General features: G+C 37.3%; 1 protein-coding gene across 6 annotated transcripts in view; it reads right to left on the reverse strand.

The window, feature by feature from the left end:
* Nucleotides 1-13,255, reverse strand: part of adgrl3.1 (adhesion G protein-coupled receptor L3.1) — a 91,260-nt gene that overhangs the window by 15,111 nt on the left and 62,894 nt on the right. For 4 of the 6 annotated variants that reach the window (XM_043243505.1, XM_043243497.1, XM_043243491.1 and 1 more), the window contains exons 12-17: nt 7,177-7,299; nt 6,883-7,088; nt 6,624-6,800; nt 3,803-4,012; nt 3,172-3,392; nt 85-151 (exon numbers count right to left, since the gene is read on the reverse strand). In XM_043243505.1, coding sequence (XP_043099440.1) covers nt 85-151; nt 3,172-3,392; nt 3,803-4,012; nt 6,624-6,800; nt 6,883-7,088; nt 7,177-7,299 — 1,004 coding nt within the window. The remainder of the gene's footprint in view (nt 1-84; nt 152-3,171; nt 3,393-3,802; nt 4,013-6,623; nt 6,801-6,882; nt 7,089-7,176; nt 7,300-13,255) is intronic. The other 2 variants (XM_043243510.1, XM_043243486.1) reach the window with 1 other exon arrangement.

Raw genomic sequence — 13,255 nt, forward strand, 5'->3', positions numbered from 1 at the left:
GGTGTGTGCGCGCCAATGTGGAATTGGCTTTGCTCTATCATTCTCTAAACCCCCAGCGTGTGTGTTTGTGTGTGTTAAACTCACCATGATGATGAGAGTAGCAGGCCCAATGAAACTCCAGATAAAGTAAGTATCCAACCTTAGCCAGCACCTACACAGAAAAAGAGAGAGATTTTCGAATGAAACTGATCTCCAACCCTCTCCGATTAAGCTCAAAGCAAGTTGAAGTTCCAGCAAGGAGTGTTTTCGTTATGTTCTGGTGTTTGGTTGATCATCGCATTCAGAGCGGGCTCATTTGCCATGGAACATTTGGAACCTCAAGGGGTGACTGACAACCCAGATCTGAATTATTAAAATCTTCATCTCCGCTATACTGAAATCACCTCTACAGCCCAGCAGGAGTGGAAGCACCGCAGTTAGAGTGTGTGTGTGTGTGTGTGTGTGTGTGTTCCAGGCCACCAACACAGTCAGACATGCTCCCTCTTAAAGAACAGATACCATATGCTAGAGAATGCAGAAACCAAATAGGATTATAAATATTTTAGGAATTTCAATTCATGTGCGCTGGGATTAGGCCACGCAGACATGCTCTTTGTGCAATATTTTTGCTCTTACCAGCCTGGCACTGATTTCGCCAACCATCTGCCATGACAACACCTTAATTTATGCTCCTCTGTACCGAGGTCTTTATATGGAGGCGTAGAAAAAAATGTGAAAGTGTGGGGGACACATTAAGGCATGAAAAGCACTGATTATCTGCCAAAAAGTGGGGAGACGAATGTTCTAAAAGTGGCACAGCCACGTTTTCCCTGCATAAGGATCCCTACGCCCTTGTTTAGATCTCCACTTTTGGCTCAGGTTAACAGGATATGCAGAAAAATAGTATTCTTCCCCTTCCCTCCCTCCCTCTCTCCCTTCGATTCATTTCTAGTTTTTAAATGAGTGTGACCTAATTCTGTGGTCTGGTGAGACTTTGTGCTTGAGTGACCACCACTTATTCATATGCCACATTCAGCATCTCATCTTTAAATGATGATTTTTGCTAAAATATTTATTTGAGTGAACATCCCTTACGGCTGTGTCTGGCCACTAACTGCGGTGATGCCAGCTGAACAGTTTTCTTTATGAATATGAATTAGGGCAATTTCACCAGTTTGCCCATTTCAGAACTCGTGAACGCACAGGCGACTTTCAGTACAACCTGATCTGATGTGCTTGGCACTCGCAAAACATTTTGCTGGAATAGACAGCATTACAGGGATTTCTGATTTCCTCCACTCACTGATCACAAGTTAAGTAATTTTGTGGCTTCCTGCTATTAAAAGAGAAAATGTTTTTAGATGACATGTCTGATTTTAGATCGCATGTCTTCAGTCTTATTAATATTCGGTGTACACGTTTCGCGACTTTTTATCTTACAATTCGGACTTTTTTTCTCAGAATTGCGTGATGTTAACTTGCAGTTTGGAGTTACAAAGTCAGAATTGCAGGTTATAAAGTCAGAATGGCAAAATATGAAGTCTCAATTGGGAGATTGAACTTTATATCTAAGAATTCTGACTTTATAACTCACAACTGTGTGATATAAAGTCGCAATCCTGAACTCCGAATCTGAGAAAAAAGTCTTCAGACTCACATGATACTTCAGAAATCAAGCATTCGTGTTTATTTGATGCTATAGAAATATTTCTCCTTATTATCAGTGTTGTGATTCATTCCTTTTAGGATTCTTTGATGAATAGAATGTTGGACCTTTTGTAACTTCGTAAAATGTTTTTACTGTTACTTTTGATCTATTTAGTGTGCAGTTGCTAAACAGACTTAATAATTTCCGTTGATTTGATGCTAAAGAAACATTTCTTTTTATCAGTTTTTTTCAGGATTATCTGATGAATAGAATAATCTTTTGTAACAATGCAGATGTTTTAACCGTTACTTTTCATCAACTTAACGTGCAATAAACATACAATTATTTTAATAGAGAAAGAGAGAAAGAGAGACAGAAAAAGAGATAAAATTATGCTTTGGATGCCCCTGGCCTTTATTTTAACAAGGACGAAACATTTGAAACATTATTCAAATATTATTATATGAATTTGTAATGGCATGAGGGTAAGTACATGATGACAGAGTTTTTATTTTTTGGCTATTCCTTTAATGGCTAAATTAATAATTGATTTGAGTCAAGTTATTTGTGCTCATGAAGTCATTTGCCACAAAGCGGTCGTGTTTTTATCCAAAGTGACTTTCAGGGCACTAATTGCATAGCCATTCCCCCTTGAGCAGTGTGCTGTGATGTGTCTTGCTCAAGGGCACTGTGTTAATAGAGCACTTCTGTGATCTCGGTAACTCCTTTCCTGTGTCACTAAATCCTGGGATTGAACCTACAATCTTCCTTAACCGTTAAGCAACATTGCTCGTAAGAAGGCAACTGGGTCTTTGCAAGCAAAATTGGAAGCCGACAGATGCATTTTGGACATCAATCTAGTGATAGACCAATACATTGGCCAGACAGATTAACTGGCTGATACTTACGTCTGCTTGGCCAATTAAAGTGTTACCTCCCCCTTATGCCAGTTCCAAAATCTACTGATAGCTCTCTCAATGAATAGTAATGAGCAATGCCTTTATTTAACTTCTAGTGGATTTTTATTCTGTTCGGTTATTTTTTTTTCTAGAGGATTATTTTGTGCAAACACTGTGTGGAATAATTATGTAAAATAAGTGTACTTTTAATTAAAAAGAGTAAACCGTTTTAGCTAAAAGTACAATTGCATCAATGTTTTCTCTTAAAAGGTGTCTTTCAAAGCTCTCTTCAATTAGATTTTCTCTTTTTAAAATGAATTTTGCCCTTCCAACTGTTGAATAAACAAGTGAACACAATAAAACAACACTGTCAAACTACAAACACAGAACTGTCATGAGGTACAGTTATGCACTTTATAAATAAATACTCACCTTTAAGGTATGTACCATTTTTGTTAATTTTTTAAAACACTATGTTGCCGTTTGCATTTTTGCTGTTAGCGATTTATAATGTTTTACTGTTAAACTGTCACTGAAAAGACTGCTTATAAAGTTCACAAATGGTGCATGTTTATTCTTTCTCGAGCAATAATCATTTTTTTAAAAAGCCTATTGTATTGCCAATTGCATGGGCCATATACATACACTCTTTCGGTTCCATAGCTGCGATAGTCCACGGCGGCAGACACAGCCACTATAACAGCAGGCACTCCGTATCCAGTGAGATAGAAGTACTTGGTGCGCGAGTACTCGCTCTCGAAGACTTCCACCAGCATGATGTACAGCTGCACGCCTTCCAGAAACATCCATGTAAACGCAGCCAAGAAGAAGAAATGCAGCAGAGCCGCAAACACAGCGCAGACGATCTGTAACAAAGACACACGCTAAGCACAAAAGGTGCAGAAACTATCTACCAGAATCTGTGTGATCTGTGACTCTCTGCTTTGAGTATTAACCGTCTGTTCTGTTATCACTTCAGAAATTTCCCGACGGATTTCCAGCATTTTATCTTTGTCATTTTCCATTTGTCTTGCTTACATTCTCCTCTCTCACTCTCTCTTTCTCTCTCTCTCTAAGGATACAATGAGATTTTTGTTATTAACGAGAGGTCAAAGACCCTCTCCATTTCTGTAATTAACAAGTCAGGTGCCCAACTTAACGACTCAAGGAATAGTGTGTGTGTTCTGCAATAAATCTAAATCCATCAAGTGTGTATATGTGGTGCTTTCCATACGGAGCTGGTGTGTGAGTGTGTGTGTGTGTGTGTTTCTCGTACGGGCTGGTCTGCGCGGTTGATTCCTGTGAGGAAGAGTGTTTCGGCGATAAAGAGGGAGATGCACAGGTTCTTGTGGATGGTGTTCCTGTCGCTTTGGAGACCGCGGAAGAAACAGAAGGTGAAGATGCAGATGAGCAGACAGACCAGAGACAGCAGGATCCCCACCCACGTTATGACGTCCAACAGCAGCTCGTGCACCTGGCCCGCTTTCTGAGAAACAGATAGAGGAAGGGCAGGAGGATGTTAGTCAAGTCCGTGTGTACTACCTTAGGTAAAGTATAAAACTTGAACTTTCCATTGATGTGTGACGAAAATAGCAGCAGCCTTACAAACAGAGTAATCCTGTTTGTGATCATACGCTAATACATACACTACTGCTGTTTGAGTTTGAGGGGTTTTTTATAGTTTTTTTACAGTCTTATTTATTTGATTTAATATATTGTAAAAACTATGTAATATTACTAAAATTTTAAATAACAGTTTTCCATAGTGTTTAGCATCAGATCCTTCAGAAATGCTCAATAACATGTCTTATTGTTATCATAGTTTAAAAAAGAGTTGCACTGCTTAATATTTTTGTGGAAACCAACCGTAATTTTCAAAGGATTATTTAGATCATCTTTTTGCACTCTTAAAAATAAAGGCGCTTAAAAGGTTCTTCACAGCCATGCCATAGAAGAACCATTTTTGGTTCCATATGAAGAGCCTGAAGAACCTTCTTTTTAAACATAGAACCTTTTGTGCATCAGAAAAGTTGTTCATATATATATAGTCCCTACCAAGGAAGCTCTTTTCCTTCTATCTTCTGCATTAATTTACAAGTAGTGAAGAAATATAGTTTGAAGAACACAGCTGATAGTAATCTTTTTGGCAGCTGAAATTAATATAGATACATAATAATAATACATAATGTCACATTGCGAATGATGAGCAGATAGAGTTTGTGGGCCTGGGTCTGGGTCAGACAGCCCATTCATTTCAGTGGTAGTGTGAGAAATTTGGAGCACTGCGGCTATGACACGACTCGGTGTTCAGTGAATGTGTGCAGTCAAGCCTGCACACACACAAGTACACACACTAAATGGTTTTATTAATCATTCATACGTATACGCAACATCCATTAATGCAGCCTCAAGGGTGTGGGTCCAAACGATGTGTGTGTGTGTGTGTGTGTGTGTGTGTGAATGTTTAAGGTCAATCCTCCCCTCTGCACACAACATTTACATTTATGTATATCTTGACCTTTTGCCTTTACGTTTCGTGCATAAATCATTTCAGCCGTCTTCTGTTGACTTGCACACACAAGCTTTAACACCACGACATGATCATGTATGTACAACTTTAGTTCACACTATATTTGGGCTTTTCATTCCTGTTTTTGTCCATTTATCCTGTTTTGGTGTGTGTGTGTGTATGCGTGCACGACAGGAGAGAGGGAGAGTGAGCAATGAGTGTGAGTGTCCTCACTGAGATAACACACATTACACAGTCTTACAGCCCAAGGGAAGAGCCGAATGGCTTCAGGAGACCTGTGAGGTCTCTCTTAGTGGTGGATGACGTAACCTATTGCAGTGCTAGTGAGTGCAGTTCAAATTTTTATACTGGGTCTGGTTGTAAATCTCAGGTTAGCTATAAAGTAGTCCATTCTCAACGGAACTACTAGTAAGTCACAGCATTAAATTCAAAGACCACCATTTCATCAGGCATAAATATTCGACATACGCCTGCTGAAGCCACATACATTTGTATGAATGAAACTCAACTTGACATTCAGTGCCCACCAGCTCAAGGTCCTCAATCATTTCTCAATCCATTTAATCTGAGGTGGTACACCAGCCCAAACTTGGTTGATCAAGATGGACCACGAGATTAACTTCTTCCCCACCAGATGTTAACTTGTCGAGAAATCACCTTTGAACTGCTTTAAACTCACAGAACGACTCACAAACTTCATTTCATTTAAGTAACAGTTGCATTACATCATGATTCATTTTAATCTGTAGTACATTTTCTATAGTGGACAGTGTTGTTATTGTCATCTTAAAACTATTGAAATATGAAGCTGAAATTAGTTTAAGAGGAAAGAGATGAATGAATCAATTTGAGAAATTAGTCAATTGATGTTAAGAAATATAGCTAAAAGAAACTTTAAAAATAATACAAATGACAAAACCACATAGCAAAATCAAAATTGTAAAAACCTAAATGAAAATATGAATAAATACTTCAATAGTACATAAATAATACTTAAATAAACACTGGTGCATGAACATTTGTTAAACTGTAATCAGGAAATTCTGACTGGAAAAAAAAACACCTGTTAATATTTTGTGTCATTAATATATATTGAAATATAGTGAAATATATCTTCTTGCCATATTGTAGGCATCTGAATAAAAATGTAACAACATAAGCATTGTATGCATCAAAATCATTAATTTCTTATATGCCAAAAATCATTAGGATATTAAGTAAAGATCATGTTCCATCAAGATATTTAGTAAATTTCCCATCATTAATATATCACAAAAAAATTCTTGATTAGTAATATACATTGCTAAAGACTTCATTTGGACAACTTTAATGGCAATTTTCTTAATATTTAGATTTTTTTGCGCCCTCAGATTCCAGATTGTCCTATCCTTAACAAACCATATGGAAATCTTATCTATTCAGTTTTCAGATGATCAGATGATGCAATTGACCCTCACGACTGGTTTTGTGTCCAAGGTCACAAATCGCGAAACCCTAAGTCAGTATATGTTTTCATTAGCACCTCCACCGATGAGATGAGCATTGATGAGATGAGTGTGAGACGTACCTTGACCTCCACGTGAGCCATAAGCACCGCAAAATTAGTGAGGTGTGTGCAGGAACAGGAAGTGTGAGTGCGGTTGGTGCCTAGTAGTCTGCAATCCTGAGTGGACCAATATCCTGTCATGGTGCGTTTGGAGTAACTCCAAAAAGAGCAGTTCGGATTAAAGTTCTCTTCCGACTGCTGGAATGAAGAGAAGCACATCATAAAAATCGACAAAAAATACACACTAAAAGATCCTGAAAGGTAAAATAGTATATAATACCTGAATGTGTTTGACTGTGAAGACCACCGGTTCGGACAGGTAGACCTTGTTACTGTCTTTATTGATAGCTGCTGTAATAACAGGTGAGTTGACTATCAGGGAATAGTTTGGATAGGCAGCTTCACTGCCCAGACGCACGCTAGCGTTCTCCGTGGACAGGTATTGACCGAGGTTCTTGTAAAGAACAAGCGCCATGCGGATCTCACCTGAGGAATAGAAAACACGCAGGAGTGGTCAGTCAGGAAAGTTTTAGATAGCGAGTTAGACAGAGGCAGATGGACAAAGACGGGTTACCATTGCGTCCTTGCTGTTTGAGAGTGTTGGAGGAGAGATGAATGGAGTTGCCGGTTTGCCCAGATTGAGGGAAGCTTAGATCGGCCAGATTAACATCCGTACTTAGACGTGCCACCTCCAGTTCTGCAAAATATAAGCATGCTTACTATTAAACACTGCCCCCTATCAGCCTGGAGGAACTGTGAGATGTAGTGGAAAACCGAAACTACGAAAAATACTGCTAAAACAGTTTGTGTGTGTATATATATATATATATATATATATATATATACAAAAAATACAGCCAGTATTTTTCCCTTTTCAAAATCTTGAGAGGTTCACGCTGTGGATTAAACTCTGTGTCACCCCTCATTTTAAAATGAATATCTTTAAAGTGCACATCCGTAAGAACACCCACATTTGCTTCAAGGTAAATTAATGTTAATAACTTAATGTTAATTCATTTACGTATGGATTCAGGTCACAGTAGAGGTGACAGCTACTAAAAAGCTCACAGTAGCACAGATGGTGTTTTGCACGGAGGCATTAGAAGCAGTTCTGTTCACTTACGCTAATGTTATCATTTGTAATCGATTTCAAATGAGGCCTCTCTCTTTTCAGTTGACTGTGATAAGCGTTGTCTCAATACTGAGTTGCAGGTTTTAATTTTACCGCTTCTTTAAAGAAAGATAAAATATGATTTGCAATCTCACACTTCATTACAGCTCACGAGGAATAATACAAGAATATTATACTGAAATAATTAATTTTTATGAGATATTCTGTAAGGCTATCAACAGTGAAGAAAAGGAGGTGCTTAGCAAAAGTTTGTTATACTATTCATAGCAGTTTTAACAGTAATTTTATTATAAAAAGTATTATTATTATTATTATAAGTATTCATTTATGTATTATTTATTATTGTTATTTGTTTGTTATTTTAATAAAGTTTGTATATTTTCAGGTTTTATTATATGTCCAGTTTAAGTTTATTTTTTTATGTGTTTTTGTCTTTTTAAATATTTTTATTTTAATATTTCTATTTAACATACATTTTTTTTTTATTCAGTTTTGGTCCATTTTTTGCGTTTTTGTCTTTTTTGTACAAATTTACATTAAAAAAATATACAAATAAATGTAGTCAATTCTGAAAACAATTAAAACAACTTTAAACTTTAAACTCTATACTTTAACAATTTATGTCAATTAAACTAAAACATAAAGATATATTTTTATTACATTATGTGTAGATTAATGGGTAAATCAAATCTGTAAACCTGATCTAAAAATCCCTAAAAACATCTGTAAAAACATATTTTGAAGAACAAACTCAAGTTAGACCCCCCCACCTCATCAAAACATTCAAACAACCTTGGGGTTTAAACATTCATAATTAAGAAAAAAAACATACACATAAAAAAAGAAAAACACATGCATCTACAAATCGAAGCTTGTGTAAAAACTCATAAATCCATCAAACACCATCTATAAATCAGTGTATTGATTGTCCAGTATTCACTTAAGACACTGCATCGCCAACAATGTTTATTTATTGAGTTAAGATGAAAGATACCTTTGGATGGCCAAATAGCTTTATAAATTCACTTTGAGGCATGTGGTTATGTGTGTGCATGTGCGTATGAGGTATATCACATCAGCATGTGAAGTCTACGGTTCCCTTGGGGGAGCGATGAGTTATACAACAGACGTGTTATGAAGTTATACATCTTTAAATCACATCTGAATCTACGTGCGTATGTGTGTGTGAGCATTATTAAAATCATTTCCCTCATATCTGCAGGTGGTCTCTAGGCCAAGCTACAGGCGGTTTATGTAATTTTCTACCCAGCTTTTGTAATATAAAGTATAAAAATACAGCTCTGAGTGTGTCTGTTCGTGCGTTTTGTGAAAAGCGGGTTTCTGTTGCATCTCAAGCTGCAAAAAACTCTTGTTAAGAGGCAAACTTTGGCATCCCCCTGATCTCATTTAATAGATGATATACTTTTCTGTCATTATTTACAAACTGCATCACGCTATACCTCTCTAATAATCAAAATAATCCTCGCAGAGTGAGTTCTAATTATGCAAGTCAGATGGTGCAAATTTCTTAAGTAGTTCTCGGATGAGATGCAACATATTGTATACGCTCGTCTACAGATGACTGAATCACTGAGCTCGTGACAGATTTGGAGTGCTTTTACCCTCCTCAGACCTGTCTTAGAGCTGAACGCACCATGGATTACCTGTTAGACACTTTTTTAGAGGTCTGGGAAAAGAATATCCCAAATAAAGGACATATAAAGAAAGGTGGAAAGAGAGATACTCGCACAGAAAACACAAAGAAAACCTGAAGTAATAAACTCACACCCCCCAGGGTAATGATCAGAGGGATATGGTGTGTGTGTGAGAGAGAAAAAGATCCATAAGGAACAGAGCGGCCCAGTTATATAAACCACTTCAAGCACTGCACAGCAGATATGGTGCCTTCAAAGCAGACACACACACACACACACACACACACACACACACACACACAGGCTGCAGGGGTGCTCACACTGTGCTAACCTAATTAGCTGAATCTAGTCTTCACAGAAAACTGTGCACTGTAACACACGAGTATATTTTATAAACATGCTTTATTCAAACCAGACAAGTCATTCGGATCGTTCTTCTGGTATTCTGTTTTAAAAAGATTTTCGAGAGCATCTTTTGTCACCTAAATATGACAATATCTGCATTCGGTCTCTAAAAAAAGCAATTTCCTCCATGTTCTCCACTCTTCGGCGTACACATTCATTTAACAAGAACAGCTCGTAGCATAAAGAAAGCCTTAAAGGAGGGAGAGAGAGAGAGAGAGAGAGAGAGAGAATGAGAGGAGGAATAAGTTTCTCATTTGAATAAACGGATAATGGTGGGAGATTTTGTCTGTGAGATTAAGATTAGCTTTCGGCTAAGATTTGAGATTGAAGATCAAAAAACGAAGAACATAATGATAAAAAACACTATTTTCTTTCTTACTCAAAGGCTTATGTATGCAAAAAAGGATTTGTGCTCAGTGCTGAAAAGCATCTAAGAAGTTCTGCATATTCATTTCTTGCTTAAGTCTTATGTAAAAGACACGTAAAATATGGTTGCATAAGTCCATGTTTCATGACTGATTTTTTTTTTGTGTGCAACACAGTCTCTTAACCGAGTTTCCGGTCTGTCTGTAGTAGAGCAACTAACAAGTCGATGTATATGGAGAGGGATTTTTCAACAAAAATGGACAAATTTACGTGGACTCAACAGGCGAAATACACTCTGTGAGGTTGTTTTAGCACTGACAACCTAAGTCTAATTTAATTATATTACAGTAAATGTTTTACCAGTGCCAGGTTTTGTTTTAGAGGGCTCTTAAATGCCTGAAAAAGATTTATATTTTCCTCTGTCTGGTGTATTTCGAAAGCCAGCCAATGATAATACTAGTGAAGGGTTTGGAGCCGTCCACGTTCTTGTGATCCCATCAGCCAGCTTCCTCTGGCTTCAGAGTGCTTAGTTACTTGGCATTTACGGCTCAGGTGACTGGCAGAACTAAGTGCCCATGAGCAGAGATAGCAAAGATTGCCCACTTTAAAACCAGCTGAGCGGCTGCCATTGAGATGAATGGGAGCGCTAACAGTTAGCCTCATATATTTGCATAAAAGAGATCACACAGATGTCGGTGGAGTTTTTTGATGTTGCTTATCCTCTAATGAAACCCTCCAAAAACAACCCTGTAAAACATCAAGGCCAAACAACTAAGGCAGATGATCAGATGCCAAAAAAAAACACATGCAAAAAAAAACACAAGTGATGAAATAGGCAGAGAGAGGGGGGAAAGCTAGGCTAGAGGGCAATCCCATGGAGAGCTATTTCTCTCAAACGAGATGCATGTGAACTGGCCTTGAGTGGTGGAATGGCGGATAAATTGTTTGCCAGGAACGATAAATTTCCCCCTTTGCGCTGTGAAAGCACTGGAGCAGAATACAGCAGTTAGCATGGATCCCTGAACACCATCCCTCTGCCTCGATTTCTCTCTTTTCTATCTTTTTGGTTTCTTTCATTTATTCTCTTCCTCTCCCTTTCATCCTCTCTTTTCCACTCAGTCAGTACGCACTGCATTTGTCTGTCTCACTCTTTCTGTCTCTGGTAATGTTCCGTTCATTCTGTCTCCTCCTTAGTATTGTTCTTCCTGCTGTTCTCATGTCCTCCCTTATTACATTTCAAATCTTTGCCACCGGCTCCCTCACTTTCTTCCTCTTTCTATTCTCTCACTGTCTTTCTCTGTCAATGCAAACGGTAAAAATGAAAGGAATGGTTCTTCAAAAAAATGAAAAAGCAGTCATCATTTACTAAACCTAATGTCGCTCTAAACCCGCATTACTTTCATACAAAAATAAGAAATCCTGAAGACTGTACTGGTTTTTCATTACAATTATCAGGGACCGGAGCATTAAAGCTCAAAAAAGCTGCAAAAGCACCAAATAATGTATCAAAAAAGACGTGCATATGCGATCTGCGCAGACTTCTGAGCCTAGTGGATACTGAATGCAACTATTAAAAAAATTATTAAATGAAATTAGTATTACTCTTCTATGCAATTAATACTAATATAAAACTATTATATAATAATTCAGATGTAGCACATTTGAGTCTTGCACTTTTTTAAAACGTTGAGTCAGTGTACATTATGCACAGCATCTCTCAATGAAATTGTGAATATTTACAGTGCATTTAGAGGCTAATGTCACAAATGTACGATCATATTTGTGCATAAGTGTGTCTTTACATAAAGCTCTGGACAATAAAAGACTAAATAAAAAGTTAGCTTCCAAGACACAATTTTTATTCGCTTTTGGTGAATGTTAATTTTAAACCATGGCTGTTAAACTGTGCGCGCATGAGCTCATTGTTTTGAGTGATTGCTGCAGCTATAAAATTTCAGCAATGTTTTGATTAATGTCATGGTTATATGTGGATGTGTGTGTGGGCAGATGAATGTGAGACAGAATTTGTCATTGTATTTGTGTAAGAGTGCATGATTGACAAAGAAAGCTCAGTGTGCTCTGTTTATTTTACTTAAAGTAGGGTTTTTTTCTTAGAGAGAAAGATTACATTATTATTATTTTGAAAATTGCATTTTTCATTACCAGTTGTTTCAGTCGAGTACATAAAGATGCCCTTCTCGAGATTTCATGTCTTTTCATTGGTGTCACATCAGCTAATTACTGGGATGCCTCAAGGTTCATTACTCAGTCCTTTTCTTTTTCTACACGCAACCTTGTGTTTCATAAAGGCACGTGGCTTCCTGTTACTAGATGATGCAGCCGTTGTTTCAACCTGATGACCTTACTGACCCAGCTTATATCTCTGCCTTGGATTGGATGAGGTTCAGAGTGCTCAACCTTTGATGTACAAAGCTTGTAATCCCTGCAAACCCTGTTCAACTGCGCTCTAAATGTTTTTGATTTGACAATTCTAACAAAAAAAATTGGAATTTGTAATTTGTAACAGAAACTATTTTTTAAATTAATTACTCTAAAAATTAAGTACTTCCAAATAATTACAACATAATTGAGTGGGGGCCCTGGAACCAATTAATTTGATCTATTTTTGTTCAAAATAACAGCTCGACACATGCTAAATGTAACTTATTTAGCATGCCAATTTAATAAACAAGTAATAGCTTGACATAAGCACAATCATTGCTCATGATTCAGTGTAGAGTATATCTTTATGTATCCGCCCACAACCTAACTCAGCACAGTGGTAACCACAAAACTATCAACATAACATAAACTCATTTAACTGCCAAACATGGTTGCGTTAAACTCCAACAGATCTTTCTGTTTACCAAACAAACCCATAAAATATCACTTCAACATTTATCCTCCTTATACAGTCCTATCCAATGCACGCTGGAAACTAGAAATCCACTTCCCAGTTTTCAAAGTTATTCAGACATGAATGAAAGAGAAATTACTTTTATTAGATTCAATTAAACAATAGTAAAGTAGTCTTTAACTTTTGGCACTCTAGTGGTTAATAAACAGAACTGCTTGAGTGTTGCGGAGGGACATTG

Source organism: Puntigrus tetrazona, chromosome 1 (genome assembly GCF_018831695.1).
Source record: "Puntigrus tetrazona isolate hp1 chromosome 1, ASM1883169v1, whole genome shotgun sequence".
Classification (NCBI taxonomy): domain Eukaryota; kingdom Metazoa; phylum Chordata; class Actinopteri; order Cypriniformes; family Cyprinidae; genus Puntigrus; species Puntigrus tetrazona.